At 31.5% G+C, this 18,328-nt stretch overlaps 1 protein-coding gene across 1 annotated transcript in view; it reads right to left on the bottom strand.

Annotated features, from left to right (window-relative positions):
- Positions 1–1,305: 1,305 nt before the first annotated feature.
- LOC101897623 (protein I'm not dead yet) overlaps positions 1,306–18,328 on the bottom strand; it is a 37,733-nt gene continuing 20,710 nt past the window's right edge. The window contains exons 2-9 of the mRNA XM_005180580.4: positions 8,874–8,906; positions 8,670–8,802; positions 7,120–7,236; positions 6,067–6,215; positions 4,601–4,792; positions 3,695–4,535; positions 3,484–3,621; positions 1,306–2,544 (exon numbers count right to left, since the gene is read on the bottom strand). Of these exons, the coding sequence (XP_005180637.1) occupies positions 2,404–2,544; positions 3,484–3,621; positions 3,695–4,535; positions 4,601–4,792; positions 6,067–6,215; positions 7,120–7,236; positions 8,670–8,802; positions 8,874–8,881 (1,719 nt within the window). The 5' untranslated portion in view covers positions 8,882–8,906 and the 3' untranslated portion in view covers positions 1,306–2,403. The remainder of the gene's footprint in view (positions 2,545–3,483; positions 3,622–3,694; positions 4,536–4,600; positions 4,793–6,066; positions 6,216–7,119; positions 7,237–8,669; positions 8,803–8,873; positions 8,907–18,328) is intronic.

Raw genomic sequence — 18,328 nt, 5'->3', positions numbered from 1 at the left:
AGACTGATATTAATATTACAACGTGCCAGATTTGGACTATATCAACTACTTCCTATACTTTATGTGAGATATGTGCAAACTTTTGGAAAATGTGGAAATATGTGTGAGGTAACAGATTTAGAGGACTTCATCTAATATAGAACAAAAATTATGGTATGTACAAAATTTAAAGGAAATCGAACATTTATATCCAATTTTATGCGAAATCATAAATTTCAGATTTCTGGTTGAGACAAATAGGAAGTTGTAAAAAATCGCCGACTTGTTTCGCAAGTTTTGGCAAGTTATGGGTGAGGTACCAGAAGGGTTTGGGAGATATATATTATTATCTTCAAAACAGACCTTTTTTTGATAAAATTATGCTAAATCAGAAATTCTACCTTTTTATACCCTCCACCTTGGAAAGGTATAATAGGTATATTAGCTTTGTCATTTCGTTTGTAACATCCCTAAATATTCATCGTAGACCCCATGAATTATATATATTCATAATCAGCATAAAATTCTAAGTCGATTTAACGATGTCTGTCAGTCCGTCTATCTCTCTGTCTGTCTGTTGAAATCACGATACAGCCCACATTATTTGACGTAGAGCGTCAAAATTTAGCAGAACTATTTGTATTTTGTCTAGGAAGGTTGATGTTGAAAATGTGATGTATCGGTCCACGTTTTGGTATAATCCCCACCTCCCGATATTCGGTATTTTGATGATTTTTGCCACATTTTTCACGGATTTGTCTAAAATTGGTATTTGTTGGTCATAATGGGTTCCAGCTCCGGCAGCGAAACATTGTATGTATTGGTCCACGTTTTGGTATAGGCCCCATTTTTTCACGGATTTTTCAAAAAAATGGTATTTGTGGGTCATAATGGGTCCTAATATTTCCTTCACCCTAAGGTGGTGTTTTTTACTTGTTTTGTATTCATTTCTTTTTTGTGTTTAAGTTTTTATACGCTTTGTTTCTTTCAATGGCGGACAAATGGCTTTGTTTGGACAAAACAGCAGATTTCACAAATTTCTTCCAAATCAAAATTAAAGTACCTTATGCCATGTTTATGTTACAACTTTTCGTAGGGTTAACGTACTTTAAGAGGATTTATTTGAAGTATAAGTTATGGTTATGAAAATTTTAAGCCAAATCCAGTGGGGTTAATCCATTTTAATGTAAACGTATTGTAGCTCTCTCAGAAAGAAATTGTGGGACAATTTCTGCAGGAAAACAAACCAGACAGACCTATTTATTTGAAAAAACAGATTCTTCGTTTGAATTTTCCATTGGAAAACAATAACACACATTTTAAATCTTTTTTTTTATTATTTTTAATTATATTTTTATTTCCTTATTTACTTTTTGTTTGTATACATTTAAAGTACATAAATTTCATTTCATTTTGTAAAAATATCTAAAATATATTTTTTTCATTGTTTTTTTTTAAATTTTATTTAATTATTGTTATAATTATTTAGCTTAAAATGATTTTAAATTCTATATCTCATTGTATTTTTGTTAATATGATGTGTGTGTGTTTTGTGTCCTTTTGTTGTTGTCTAAGTTATTGTTTGATTTGTTGCAGTGGGTGTATATTGTTGATTGTTGTTTCTTCTCTTATTGATTATTGTTCATCAGTTGTACAAAAAAATATGTATATAAATGTCCACCTTCTTAAGTTCGTTTTATAAAAAAAAAACACAGTTATTGTATTAAAAATTAAAAAAAAAACAATTTCAAAAAAATACAGTGTTAACAGAAATGCATAGAGTTTCACATTTTGTTGTTATAATAATACATGTATACATACATGTTTTGTATACATACATAAATATATATATATATATATGTATATGTAGCAGATGCGGCAAGTATGTACATATGTATATGATACATAATTTATATAACAAGAAATTGGGGTTACATAGTTTTTGTTTTTTTTTTTTTGTTTAATCGAGAATTAGGGGTCATGAATGAATGCAGGACAACGTAGACATTTACTTTGACGGGACCATGACACTAGGACAGGGTTAAGTAACATTAACATACAATTCTTCTTCGTATTTCGAATTAAAAAAATCCTAATTTTTTAAAATTAAATCATGGCCGAATCTCCTTAACTACATACATGGAAAAACGCACACATTTTCTCACTTACAAAACTTATAGGCTACCAAAAACATACAAGAGTCTAGGTGGGGAAGATGAACCATAGATTTGAAGGATATTGTTTTTCTTTTCATTGAGTTGAAGAGGAGGAAAGGTGGATGGGTGGTTGGTTGGTTGGTTTTTCTATGACTGGTGAAGAAGTAGAAGAAGTTGGGAATCGAGCGTAAAGAAGGGAAATTTGACAGATTTACTACTACTATTACAATTAGTGTTTTGCAAAAGATACAAGTCTCTTAAATATAACTTAAGATGTGGCATTGACGGCCATTTCACGTGCCCAGTCGGGGAAGGTGGTCAACGAGGGATAGACCACAGCGCCCCATGTTTGACAGAAAACGAATAGGACAACAATACTAATAATGGTGGGTCCAACACCAGCAATGGCCTGTAAGAAAAAAAAAATGGGGAAAATGGCGGGTTAATTTATTGAACAAAAAAAAATTAATAAATAAAAAGAATTGGGCATTTGTTCTAGTCTTTCAAATATACAGGGTGCGATAAAAAAAAAACTGCAACAAAGTCTAACGCCATAATTTTTAATATTTTTTTTAAATTCTATTAATTGACAGCAAAAAATGTCGGAAATAGTATCAAATTTTAGAATAAGTTTGTCGCATTTGTCACGAATTATGGCCTTCAAACGGCCAATGAAACCGTCACACGCTGCCAGAATGTTGCTCTGCGGTATTTTGGCCATTCCCGGCGAAGTGCTTGCTTGAGGTGATCGACACTTTGGTATTTTTTTAGTGCCAACCTTGCTTTCCGAAATTCTCCAGACACAATAGTCCAACGGATTGGTATCTGGAGATTTTGGTGGCCATTGTGTGGTAAAAATGAAGCGAGGAACCTCATTTTTCGATGGTGCTGAGTCCTGTTGGAATGTCCAAGTTCTGCGGCCAAAATGTTTGCGTCCTTCCAAGGCTTTAATACACCCTCCAGAATATTTTCGCGATAATATTCGGCATTTATTCTGATGCCACGGTCGATTAATATGAGCGGAGTGCGACCATCGGCTGTTATGGCGGCCCATAACATCACCATGGCCGGCGCTTGAGTTCTGGTGGTCAATTGAAGGTGCAAATTTTCAGCTGACCTCTTTGGCAAGTTAATACGAATAACTTTTTTTCTGGAAATTCGTGCCAAAGGTGACCAATTCGAACAAATCTAAACTTATTCTAAAATTTGATGCTATTTCCGACATTTTTTGCTTTCATTCAATAAAATAAAAGAAAAAAATCAAAAATTATGGCCTTTGACTTTGTTGCAGTTTTTTTATCTCACCCTGTATATTTTTTTAATGTTTTCCTATTCTAAATCAACCTACCATATCCTTTGTGCGTATATTTGCATAACCCGCCACCAGGGCATTCGGCGGCGTACTAACAGGTAAATGGAAAGCCATACTGCATGCCAAACCGGCGGGCAAAATTAAGTACAAAGGATGGATTTCAATGGCAAGGGCCTGGAAAAAAAGAAGAAAACACACATCATTAATCAACCCCCCCTCTCAGGGCAAAATCCACTTCCAAACCTACCATTTCAGCCAATACAGGTACCATAATATTGGCAATGGCCACATTTGAACTGAATGCCGTCAAGAAGACAGCAACCAAAATGATGACCAACAAGAGGACAGCATGGGGCAGGGATTTCAAACCAACCAAAGCTTGACCAATCAGTTTTGCCATATCCGAACGTTTGCTACCCTCAGCCAAAGCGAAACCACCACCCAACAAGAAAATCAAACCCCATGGCACACGCGACTGAATGAATTTCCAGGTAATCAACGAGGGAGTGGTAGCTGTGGGCAATGGTTGATTCTTGCGATTGCAGCAGTAACGCATAAAGGCATAATTGGCGGGCAGAATGAAACACATGACCACAACAAAGATGGTGGGCATAGAATTCTTAATGGGCACCGTATCCAACCAATCAGCCCAGCCGGGGAAAATACCAGGTTTCCTTGTGAAATACATAATGACCATGATGATGAAGAGAATCATAACTTGAATTTCATGTATGGACATGGGTCCCAATTCCTTGTAACGTTGATCGATAATTTTCTTGGCCACGCCGGCGCCTTGTTGGCCCAATTTCACTTCCTCAGCCTCTTTGCTCTTGGGACGGAACAGACCCATAAAGTGATATTGCAACCAGACAAACATCAGACCGGTATAGACCAACATCGATGGCACGGAATAGAACATGAAGGTGGGGAAATCCAGAGTTTCTTTCGAATTTGGGAAACGAGTTTCGTAGAGACCCTTGAAGGTCAAGTTGGTGGCAGTACCAATGACTGTGCCGCAACCACCCATGGATGAGGCATAGGCAATGCCCAAGTAGTAACACAATGTGACCTTGGAGGGGTATGGGGGTCTGCAAGGGAAGAAAAGAGAATAATTAATGTAAACATTTGAGAGATTTGTGTTACTACGGCTTACTCTTCTTCATTGGCCTTTTTGTTGTTGGCACCCACAATCTTGTACTCGGGTTCGGTGGTCATTTTGCATAAGCCTTGGGCTTGCAACTCCTCCAAAACGGCCTGAATAATGGGACACATCATGGCTGTACAAGCGGCATTGGAGATCCACATGGACAAGAACATGGTAACGAAAATCAAACCGAAATGTAATCTGAAATATGGAAGAGGGAAACAAGTTAATTGAAGTGTAACGATTAAAAAAATTAAAATTTAAAAAAATAATTTTGGTATCTTTAAAAAAAAAAACATTCAAAATAATAATGAAAAGTTTTTAAAATTAAATATTCGAAATAAATAAAAACACGAGTATGAAAACTTTTGAAATAATTTAAGACTCATTGACAGAAAATATTTTCAATATTTAAAAAAAGGAATTTTCGTGGAATATATTAAAAAAAATAATATATTTCAATCCAAAATTATAAAAACCATTAAAAAAATAAAAAAAAATAGAATCTTTTGAAAAAATATTAAAAAATATATATTATTTTAAATTCACAATAAAAGAAACCCTTAAAGGAATTAAAAAAAAATCTAAATTAGAGCATCCATTTAAAAAATTGAGACGAGAAAAAAGTAATATTTATAAAATATCCACGGTTTTAAAATACATTTCCAAAAAATTATTTAAAACCCCCAAATTTTAGTAGTTCTGGGTGGGATTCTTGTTTTATGAAATAATAAAATCAAAAATTTTATTTAAAATAATAATATACTTTAATGCAAGATTATTAAACCATTAAAAATAAATAAAAAATATAGACTCTTTTGAAAAAATATAAAAAAAATATTATTTTAAATCCATAATAATAGAAAACCTTAAAGAAAATTTAAATTTAGACGAGAAAAAAAGTAATATTTATAAAATATCCCCGGTTTTAATAACTAGTTCCCAAAAATTATTTAAAAACACCATATTTTAGTAGTTCCGGGGGTGGGATTCTTGTTCTATGAAATTATGAAATGAAAAGTTTTTCATTTGACATTTCTTTTCTTTATAAAAGCTTTCATTTCACATTTTCATGGAATAAGAATTGAGGTTCTGGTCGTCATGTTACAAATAATTTAAAAACTTGATCTGTAATACAAAAAATTATAAAATTCTTATATCCGATCTGTTGCTTTAATAAAGATGATACCCCCAAAACTCTACACAGTATGAATATTCTTTTGTTTAAACCCATATACATAAATTACATTAACTATTTGCCATAAGTTTATAAATATTTATTGTCTACTCATTGCAACGCGGTCATTGTTCATTGTCCCGTTCAACAACACTTTCGTATTATACCAGCGCCAATGAATATGCAAAATTGTGTACTTAATTAAAGTCTGTTGCTACAAAGATAGACAGATATATAGCAACAATAAAAAAACTCATCCATAAGAGGGGGTTTGATGACTGATACTGATATTACATACCTTCTGGGACTGCAGCCCACAATTTGGATTACTCGCAATGCCAAGCGTTTGTGCAAATTACAATATTCAATAACCAAAGCGACCATAATACCGCCCATAAACATGACCAGTGTATCTTTGAAATATAATTTACACGTTTCATCTGAGCTCTGTAATTAAAAAGAAAAGAATTTTTTTTGTAAATTAATTTTAATTGGAATAATACTAGACCTATTAACCTGTGGGGAGATGTTAACAATGTTTTTATTTGATGCCAATTGTCGTACGACACGTGCCCAATTTATAAAACGTAATTTGAATTGGGAAATGTAAAATGTTTTAATAATTTATCAATAATTTCCTCGTCTAAGGTTTGGCAACACTTTCTTGTGACTGTTAGAAATGAACAGCGCTAAAGCACAACGATGGCCTACGGCGTTTGTCTTAACGTTTTAGCGCGTGGGAAATGTAAACAATGTTTTTACTTGAAGCCAATTGTCATTCGACACGTGCCCAATTTATAAAATGTAATTTTAATTGGGAAACTTTCAACGTTGTAATAATTTATCAATAATTTCCCAGTCTAAGATTTGGCAACACTTTTTTTGACTGTTAGAAATGGGCAGCGCTAAAGCACAACGATGACCTATGGCGTTTGTCGAAATTGTATATGTGAGAGGTAACAACAAGTTAAGAGTTGCCAACTTTTTAAAGGGATATAACGGCGCGTTTATACTATTAAAGATTAACATGGTAAATTTGATAAAGCAATTTATCCTGGCAATATGGGTAATCTGGATAAAATTTGGTATCCAAACGCGCTATAAATGTGTACACATAATAGTATTGGTTAATGATATATAAAACTAACGCAATGTTTACATTTAAGCTCTTTATGGCGCTTAAGTGTTCTAACATCATAAATTTGACAGAAATTATATAAAAACATAGGGCAGATATGTCAAAATAAATATTTTTTCTGGGGTAGTGAGCACCATTGTAAACATTGTTAATTGCTTACATTCCCCCAAACTCTAAAAAGTCTTAGTAAAATATTGTTGTTTTAATACTTACCATAATACCCATAATCGGGAATGCAACAATAGGCAACATTGATGTAACATATAAAGGTAAAGCTTCTGTGACCCAAAAGATGGCCATAACAATTAAAAGGTACATGCAACGGTAGGGCTGAAAAAAAATTGAATAATTCGATTAATAAATTTTAAAAATAGTTTTCAAACTGCAAAGCATAGTTCGGATAATTATCTGTGGGCCACGCAATACAAGTTTAAGAAAATATATTTTAATTTGAAGTATAATTAATGGAATTGAGAGATGGAATCGTAACTTTAATCTCAAGTCTCAACTTGTGAAGATATTAACCTAAAGAAATTTTTCTATTGAAAAAGTGGTCTAAACATGCCAATAGGCAGAGGGATATATTAAAAGCTATGGAATTGGTAGGAGAATGAAAGAAATCTATGAATTTTACTATTTGGAGGGCATCTCTCAAAATATTAAAATACGTATTTAACCCGGATGGTCGAACTGCAGAATTTGTTAAATAAATATTGTGGCCTTTTTTATAAATTTCACTTTTTCATGTCGAAAATGTATTTATGAAATTAATGCATTTTTTTGACGCAATGATATGGAGTTTCACCTGATTTTTAAAAATTGGCGAAATGTTAAATTTTGTCTACTTTTTGTTTATGTTTCAACTTCTCCTCTAATCACAATAATAATTTTGGGAACTCATCTAGAAGATCAGCTGTTTTTGATATTATATTAAGTATCATGGTAGATGAATACGGGTAGTCGCATTGCCACAGTTGCTGGGACAATAAACTGTCAAACCAATTTCGGAATTGAAAGTTTTGAATAAAAAATTTCTCACATTTGGAAAAATTGTTGAAATATGCACATTATTATAACCTCCGATTGAGTCGTAAACATATAAAAATCTACGTATTTATGAAAAAAAAATTTTTCAACATTTTGACATTTCAGAGTTGACAAGCTTTGATATGTCAACAAATTTTAAATGTTTTTTTTTAATATAAGTAGATTTTTACATTTTTTCCTATACGACGTCATTCCGAGGTTATCATAACTCGCGTTTTCAACAATTTTTACAAATTTAAATAATTTTTCATTCAACATTTTCAATTTCAAAATTGGTTTGACAGTTTATTTTTCGTGCGTCCACCCATATTATTTTACCATGAGTAAGTATTAATTATGTCATGAGGTAAACATATCTTAGACAGCATGGCAGAAGAATACATGTAGATGCATCAACGCTTGGGAGGATTGTTATGTCAAAAAAATTTAAATGTTTTTTAGGTTATTATAATTCACATTTTTCAACAATTTTTGCAAATTAAAATTTTTTTATTCAACATTTTCAATTCTAAAATTGGTTTGACAGTTCATTGTCCCAGCAGCTGTGTCGATGCGTCTACCTATATTCTTCTACCATGTTAGACAGTTTATATAAGTGTTGCCAACTCTTTGGCATTTGTCAGGGCGATATGTCAATTTAATATTTAGTTAAATACACTAAACCCTGCCTTAACATTAAAAAAGAACTAATCTGAAATGATTTTTTATTTACTTACAGGAGTATTATTCAGAATCATCACAGGTAAACATAGCAAGGGTATTAAGAATACAACCAAACCCTTCCAATGATTGGCAATAAAACTTTTGCAACGGCTGCCGCCAGATGCGGGTTCTCTTTCACCCACCTCACTATAAACAAATAGAAAAAGAAATTAGTATAAACACTTTTATAAATCACAATTATAATTATTTATACTTACATTTCCATTTTGTATATATTTATATACTATATACTGAAAAGAGAATAAATGAAAAAATAATAATTAGTATAGGAAAAATATGTAGAACGTGTTTTAAGAATGACAATTCCAAACAAAAATAAATAAAAATTCTAAAACATTATATAAACTTTAGCCAAGAAATTTTTACCTTTCGGGCATAGATACACTATATAACTCAAAAAAATATATAAAAAATAGAAAAATAAAATATTTTGTCATAATATAATTAAATATGAAATATAATAAAAACACTTTTATGGCAAACTGTATGATATTTTGATTAAGTTGTCTAGCCATAATAATTGTGTTTATTTTGGCGTTTCAAAAAAACAAAAAAAAAAAAAAAAAATAGAAACGGAAACTGTAATTTAATAGCAGTTTAGACAACTTTAACTCTGAAACTAAACACGCACGCAATTGTTTAAAATTACGCTTTTTACGTCAATTAGTTAGCATGTCAATGTGCTTTTAACAATATATTTTAATATGTCACATGATGACAGTTTATATGTCAAACAATCTAGTTAATGTTTATTTATATTAAAACGGTAATATTACAATTGACTATTATTTAAAAAAAAACGTTATTGGGTTTTAAGTTTGATTGTGGTAGAATTAAAAAAGGTAATTTCATTTAAAATTCCAATTTCAAACATGTAAAATTCTGCATTTTCTGTAATTTACCTAGTGGACCAACATGCCTATTATGTAACTTTTTAATTTTAACAATTTTTCAATCGATAAAAGTCATAGAATATGCCTTTATACTGTTTCATTAAAGATGTCATACTTAAAGGCGACATTAGCGTTAATAGTGTTGCCAACTACCATAAAATCAATTTAATGTGTTCCTATAATTATTCTCCTACGTAAGCAATAATCGAAATGCTTTCATTTTGTCAGTTTACGTGATTGAACGTTTAAAATAAAATATATCATAATTATCAAGACTCATTATTAATTTTACATTTATTACACATGATATATTATCATGTTTACATACGGTTACATCAATGATATTGATGGGCACACGCAACATACGATTTAATTCAATTTTTATATTGTGTATTTTGTGTGTAGATCACTTTTAACAATAAATGTTATTATAGCATGAGAAAAAGCTTGTTAATTGAATTATTAAAAAATATAAATTATATTATATTATGGGAAACGATTATTTTGATGGCTGATATGGCAATTTGGCGTCTACTTAGACACAATAGAATGTAATATTGCAATGACAATATGCCGTAATTACGTTGTAAGCGACATCGACAATTGTCAACAATTAGTTGAGGTTAAAAGAGATCACCTAATAAAACTTATATCACTTTTACATTACTCACTTCCATTAGGATTAAGGGGTGCATTATTTTTATTTGTGACAAAATTGTGTTGAGCTTCTCTTGACTTTCGAATTAAATCCACATGTTTGTCATTGTGAATGGTATAAACATGGTAAAATTAAGAAGGTAAGTCATGCAATCATATGTTTTTTTTTCAATATGATTCATTTGACAACATCCCACTGTCAAAATTTATATTTATAAGCCCATTGAATGTTCACAAATCGAGATGGGAACCTGTTTGTTTAGCTCTGAAATTTAACCAGGTAAATTGCAGAAAATGCAGAGATGGGAATGCTTATTCGAAATGACTTTACCTTCTTAAATTTATCATGGGTTTAAAGATATTTATTTATATTTGCCATTGTGTTTTTTCCTTACTGGTTTAAAGGTGTTTAGTTAGCTTCAAGCACCATAATTAATGGAATTGCCAACCTAAATGACGTATTTTATTACCACATGCTTGATGTAGACATTGCCTCAAAAATTATTTATTAAAAATCACAAAAGCTATTTGTATTATATAATATAATACCTCTATTCGGAAAATTCCATAATCCCAAATAAATTTATAATTGTGATCAGATAATTATTGTCGAGAAAAATAAAAACACAATATTTTACACAAAAATAAATGTAAATCCTCTAAAATGATGAACGATAAGGTAATTTTTTTATAATAAATGTATCGTGGTTTTAAATATAATACATTTATTAGGGCTGTTCTAGTAGATTTGCTAATGGCAAAACTAAAATTTAAAATTGATTTCAAAAAAGAAGAATGAAAAGTCAAGACCAATGAAGGATCGACATTTGGTCATGGGTGTTACATATGTTTGATGTTGCCAAAAACAGCTACATGACCATACTTGTCTATTCTTGTCCATTTGTGATTTCACTGCAATAATAGCTTCGTTCCGTACTTTTATTGGTGATAAAAGTAGCAGTTCCCTTAAAATTGTCATGGTAGAAGAATATAGGTAGGCGCATCGACCCTGCTGCGGGGACAATGAACTGCCAAAACAATTTGGGAATTGAAAATGATAAATGAAAAATTATTTAATTTTGTAAAAATTGTTGAAAAAAGCTTATTAAAATATCCTTCAAATGACGTCGTATAAGAAACATATAAAAATCTATTTATTTTTGAAGAAACATTTAAAAATTGTTGACATATCAATGTTCCCAAGCGTTGATGCATCTACCTGTATTCTTCTACCATGCCAAAAGATATAGTTGAAAAAGTGGCAACATTGAACAAAAACGTCAAAATCCAAAAAAAGACGTTACCAAACAGCTGATGATAATAAAATAACAAAGCTGACAGATTTGTGTGTTTGAGGATAATTTGATGAATTTCAATGAAAAAAAATGCGGAATACTTAAAAAATATAACAAAATTGTATATTTGTTTTTTTAGAAACATCAGTTACCACTTGGGATTGATTTGAATGAAATGTAAGATTCACTGTTTGATAGATTTTTCTATTTTTACTTCCAAATTCGTGATGTACAAAGTTTCTGAGAACTGAACATTGAAAACTTTTTCGGGTACTCCGGAACGTTTTTCCGTTTTGTGGGCAAAATGTGCAAAAGTGTAAGGGTATCTACAATTAATGGTAGAATTAAGAAGTTAAAGTCATGTTATCTGTATATGTTACCATTTTTTTTAAATTATTTATTCGACAACATCCCATTGTCAAAATGTATATTTTTGGAAATCCACAGAAATCCCAGATGGGAACTTGCTGTTTATTCAGTGAAATTTGACGAGGAATCGACCCGATGACTTAAGTCAGCCAAAAAAGCGTTTTATGTATTCTCATCCTTTTTGTACCATGAGCATGATTAAAACTTCACCTTATGGTAGTTGGCCACACATTAAATTATGTGTAAGGAAATTAAGGTGGCAATACATAAGCAGCTTGGCTACGTTGCATTGCTTTTTAATGTCAAATTATAAGCAGCAAAAACGGCTAAATTCGAATTCGGCAATTTTTTATGATTTGAAAAAAAAATAGACGCATACAAAGCAACAATAACTCATTATGTTTCTCTTTTTAGGTTTCACAACTCTACAAAAACTAAATTTCTATTTGTTTTTTGTTTACAATTTATTGTTTGCTTTTCAGAATTCGACGATTACTTTATTCATTTTCAATGGAATTCCAAATGATTTGCCACAAAATCTTCTCATACCTTCACAGTTCACAAATGCACAATAAATCATAATAGAAAAAAATACGCTGTTAAGCACGAAATGCAACCAAAATATTCATGATCGTCTTACAGCAAAAAAAAAAAAAAAAAAAAAAAAAAAGCCAGGGTGCAAAACCGCTAAATTGTAAATGTCTCATTGTGGTTGCTGCTATTCATTTAATTTCCATGTGTATTTAAAGCAGTGTCACGCGCCTTTCATTACGTCACATATACAATAATATATCCATATGTAGACAATATAAATATGTGTGTGTCAGTAGTATTGACCCCCTTTTTATTTCTAACACTTCTCTCTATTTTGTTGTTGTCATTGATTGTTATAGAGCGCGCCACCGTTCATAACGGTCACTGACAATAACAACAAAACAGTAGTAGTAAGTGTAGGCATCAAGACTAGCACTTAGGTAGCTCATACCCCAGCCGGTTAAAAAAAAAAAAAAAAAAAAAAAAACACGGTGATGACGTGCCCCCTCGTCAGAATGTTTTTTTTTATTTATTTTCTAAAATAACCTCCAACATGTTTTTTTGGTTTTATTTTGCCACTTAATTTATTTCCTATTGTCCATGTTGTTATGTACAAATTTCCATTGATTTGTTATGCCCGATATGGGGCTTTCTAATTGAAATCATAAGAAAAGAAATCAAACGATCTGTAAATTGATGTCATTTAAAACAAAACAACAATTGTGTGCAAAAAATGTCGCCTCTAGACGTTGTCTTTCCAAAATCGAGGTGATGCTTGAATTGCGTAGTGTGTCAGCAGACTGGAGAAATTGTTTTGTTATTGATATTTCATTGACGTTTTCTTTGTAAGATTTTTTTTTCTAAATTAATATGACAATAATTGAAAAGTATCATTGTTGAGGGACATTTTAATAAAAGGTTTTTCGTAAACAAATGCAATTTAGAAAAGAGATCTTGAAAATGTTGAAAGCTCTTCCTGTATATTTTGATTACCAATTTTGAACACAAAATAATTATTGACACAATTCCACTCGTGATCATTTTTGCCACGCTCTTGACTTAAGCCAGACAGAGAAGCGTTGAATGTATTTTTATGTAGGCTATCTTCCCAAAAGACAGAATTTTCTCATAAAGAGTTCGAATAAGCAGTTTATATGAAATTTGTACAAATACGCTTGGGAATATGTTATGTCAAAAATTTTTAAATATATATATAAGTAGATTTTTATATGTTTTCTTATACGACGTCATTCGGAGGTTATTATAATTCACATTTTCAACAATTTTTGCAAATTTCAATAAATTTCCATTCAACATTTTCAATTCAAAAATTGGTTTGACAGTTCATTGTCCCAGCAGCTGTGTCGATGCGTCTACCTATATTCTTCTACCATGAAAAATACGTTTAGAAGGTTGGCTAATATGATTTGATGTGTGACCAGATAGTTTTATGAAGTTCATATAATGCGTATTACCCCTCTACGAAAGGAATTGCCAACTCCAAAGAAAAAAGTGGTTGCCAATAAAGATAAACTTAATAAAAACGTGTGGCATATGTCAAAAATATATGCAACTTGTGCAAAGGTAGAAAATATATGTAAATTAATGGAATATGAATCTGATGACATCAGAAAATAAAAAAAAAAAATAATAAAATAAAAAAACTGTAAGTTCGGCCGGGCTGAACTTTGATTACCCTCCACCATTTGGAACGAATTTGCCAATTTTCAAGAAAATAAAAACCGTTAAAAATTCTGTTAAAGTCATAAAAAAACTTAAAAAAAATTTCGGTAAAAAATGTCGCCAAAATCATCAAAATACCGAATATCGGGAGGTACCGTTATATGGAGGATATACGAAGACGTGGACCTGCATACACAATTTTCTGTCATAGGCTATAGTAGCCATTACGAACTTTAAATACCAAATTTAAAACAATTCCGGTTAATAATGTCGCTAAAATCATCAAAATACAGAATATCGGGAGGTATAGTTATATGGGGACTATACGAAGTCGTTGATCTGTACAGACAATTATCTGTCATAGGCTGTAAAATAAATTGCGAACTTCAAATACCAAATTTGAAACATTCCCTGTGAATAGATTCGCTTAAATCACCAAAATACCGAATATCGGAGGTTGCCGTTATATGGGTACTATACGAAGACGTGGACCTGCACAGACAATTTTCTCTCATAGGCTTTAGTATCCATCACGAACTTCAAATACCAAATTTGAAACATTTCCGGTGAATAATGTCGCTAAAACCATCAAAATACCGAAACTAGAGAGGTACCATTATATGGGGGCTATAGGAAGACGTGGGCTTGTATAGACAATTTTCTGTCACTGGATGTAGTATTTATTTCGAACTTCAAATACCAAATTAGAAACAATTCCGTTGAATAATGTCACTTAAATCACCAGAACGTGGACCTATATGGCCCATTTTCAATGTCAAAAGTTCTGCAGACATAATATACATTCGAGTAAAATTTTATCAACCTGCTTCATTTCGTTCAGAAGCTAGAGTGATTTTTACAGACGGACGGACATCTCTAAATCGACATAGAATTTTATGCTGCTCAAGAATATATATACTTTGTGGGGTCTAAAATGTATATTTCGAGGTGTTACAAACGGAATAACAAACTTAATATACCCTCCATACTTCTGTGGAGGCTATAAAAAATGAATTATATTAATAAATCACTTTCCATTAACGTATTGTACAAATACGTTAAGTTTGGCTAATCCAATTTGATGTGTGGCCAGTTAGCGTTATATAGTGCTTAAATGCTTGCCGCCCTTCTACAACGGGATATTGCCAACTCCAGACAAATGCCGTTACCAATTGGGAGATGCTTAACGAAAACCTGTGGCATATGGCGAAAATGTGTATAAAACTTGCATAAAATGAGAAAATATATATGTAAATGAATGGAAATATATATCTCATGTCATTTTTATAATGCATTTGATGGTTCCTTTCAGCAATCACAAAATAATTAATCATTTTACTAAGAAATCAATTTCCATGGTAGAAAATTTTGTAAATTTATTTTCTTATTTATTCAATAGCATTTCTTATCAGCCATCGCATTTATTATTATTAAGTTCAAATGAAATGCAAAATAAATTTGTTATTGTTGTTGTTTATATACTTGTTTGTAATCGGAAATCACAGCCAAACAAGACGTCAGAATAAAATCGATTGGAAATTGTAAACAAAAGGAATTGCTAAAATTTATAGAATGCATTTTTACACAGAACAATAACGGTGAACTCAGTTAATGGAAAATTTAGGGTCTGGAAATATATACGTCACAAAACGAAAGGTTCAAAGAGTATGCCAAGATTTCGTTTGCACACATAAATTTATATGTAAATATTATTAATCATTTCTGTTATCGCAAATCTATATGTACGTGCGTGTCATTAACATTTTGTTTTCAAAGTTCATGAACTAAATAAGTTTTTCTGCTTTGCTTTTTATTTTAAACTAGCTGTTGATTCCAAAGTCCAAAATTTAAATAAAAGCTTGCAGACTTTTATCAGTTTTTGTGTTCGTTTGCTTTTTTTGATATTGGGTCAGTTTTAATATTTTGTTGATAAATATGAGATGTTAGTAATAAGTAAATGCCAATGGAAATATTTCCAAGTAATTTTCATAAAGTTTGAAATATGTATTTTTGTTGCCTCTATTTTTTTTAATTTTTATTCAAAAAAAAATAAATAAATAAATAAATAAAATAAATAGATAAATAAATAAATAAAAAAAAAATCCCACACAAATATACAAACTGGGTATATATTTTGACAGAATCGGGACACCAAAAGAAAAAAATTATATTTAGGGAATAGCTTTGTTCTACCTTATGTAATTGTGTCATGGTTTCAATTAATCTACAAAAGGGACAGTAAATGAAAATAAATCCCATGATACAATAAAATCAATTTAACCTCATTTTAAAAAATAATATCCAGCATTTTTCTATAATTGTCCTTGTCAAATTTAACTTTAATGAAAACAAGTTCCTATCTCTGTTTTTTATACCCTCAGCCATATGGCTACAGAGGGTATATATCATTTGATACGGCCAAAACGTGCCTAGTCGAAATAACGGTTTTAGACCCTAGGTCTCTTTGGACCAAATCCGTTTCAGAACATTTGGAGTCGATCTAGCGATGTCCGTCCGTCCGTCTGTCTGTCTGGCTGGCTGGTGCGCACGATAACTCTCGAAGGGAGTATCCGATTTGGTCCAAATTGGCTCCAAGGTAATATTTTTGTCAAACTTAGATCGAGTTCGGAGATGGGCAATATCGGTCCACTCCTTCTGGTACCTTACCCACAAAAGGTCGAATTTTTCAAAAAATATATTTTTTGCACAGGAAGAGAAAGGATAATCCGAATTTGCTCCAACTTTGCAAATCCTAATATTTGCGTCAGTGCTAGGTCAGGTGTGAAAATGGGCAATATCGGTCCACTCCATCAAGTACCTCCCCCACAAGTGGTCAAAATTTTGAATAATTACAACTCTCATAAAATGTTATGTAAGAGTCCGATTGTCTTCAAATTTCACACATCCCAATATTTATATTAACCCAAGCTCTGGTGTTAAGATGAACAATATCGGTCCACTCCTTCTGGTACCTCGCCCACAAAAGGTCGAAATTTTCAAAAAAAAAAAAATTTTTTTTGCACAGAAAGAGAAAGGCTAATCCGAATTTGCTCCGACTTTGCGAATCCTAATATTTGCGTCATTGCTAGGACAGGTGTGAAAATGGACAACATCGGTCCACTCCATCAAGTACCTCCCCCACAAAATATTGAAATTTTGAGTACCCATGAAGCTCATAAAACGCCAAATTAACATCCGATTCCATTTAGACTTGGCACATCTGTCGAAATATTTATATCATATTTTGGGTCCGATAGGAAATGGGCAATATTGGCCCATTCCTTCGGGATCTGCTCCATAGAGGGTCAAACGTTTAAATAACCTTAACACTAGTCAAAATATATTTAGATAATCGAACATAAGCTGAGGGTATATCTCTGGCGGCAATACCGACTGATACTTTTTAACTTGTTGTATATGAAATGGATTTATAAATAAAAAACTGCAAATTGATGACATTACCTCCTTAATTCTACCGTGTAAGTTGCCTCAAAAAAAAAAAAAAAATAAATAAATAAATAAAATAAAAGAAATTCAATTTCATTTTAAAATAGTTTTTCCTTATATTAAACATTCCTCCACCCAGAACCCTCTCTAAGCCAATTAAAACCCCCCATATAGAACAACAATCAATCAGTATTACAAATTAATAAAAAAGGGAATTTAAATTGGCAACCAGCTGTGATATGCATATACATTAAAAGTGTGTTCACACCACCGCCGTCACATAATTAATCTTCATTTTTCCTCTAATCATCATAATTAAGTCATAAACAGTAATTACTTTTAAGACCAGTAGTTGTGTGAAACCCCTATCACAGTGGCAATTAAAGAAGAATAAAAACCATGCCGACAATTAACAACAATTTGAAAGGAATTTGTTGTAATTTTTAGAGTGAGTGAGCCCGCAGCTTTGTTTTGTTTTTTTTAAGGGGTAAAGAAAAAGGTTTAATTGTCATAAGAAGCACTGCCTTTTTTATTGTACTCAGTGAATTTGTTGTTTAAATTCAATTACTTTATTATTAGCCATCAAAATGATGGGAAAGTGTCAATTTTTTGGTGATCTTTTTTCTATTACTTTATTGTTAGCCATCGAAAATAATGGCAAAGTATCAATCTATTGTTTATCTTTTTTCTAAGTGAAAGTTTCATTAAACTTCGAAAGCAATTGATGGGCTTTTTTTGATATTTTTCTTTCATTCATTCCCTATCTCTCCCTTT

This window comes from Musca domestica, unplaced genomic scaffold (assembly GCF_030504385.1).
Source record: "Musca domestica strain aabys unplaced genomic scaffold, Musca_domestica.polishedcontigs.V.1.1 27, whole genome shotgun sequence".
NCBI lineage: Eukaryota > Metazoa > Arthropoda > Insecta > Diptera > Muscidae > Musca > Musca domestica.
The sequence above is the reverse complement of the archived record's forward strand: the minus strand, read 5'-3'. Positions and strand labels throughout refer to the sequence as shown.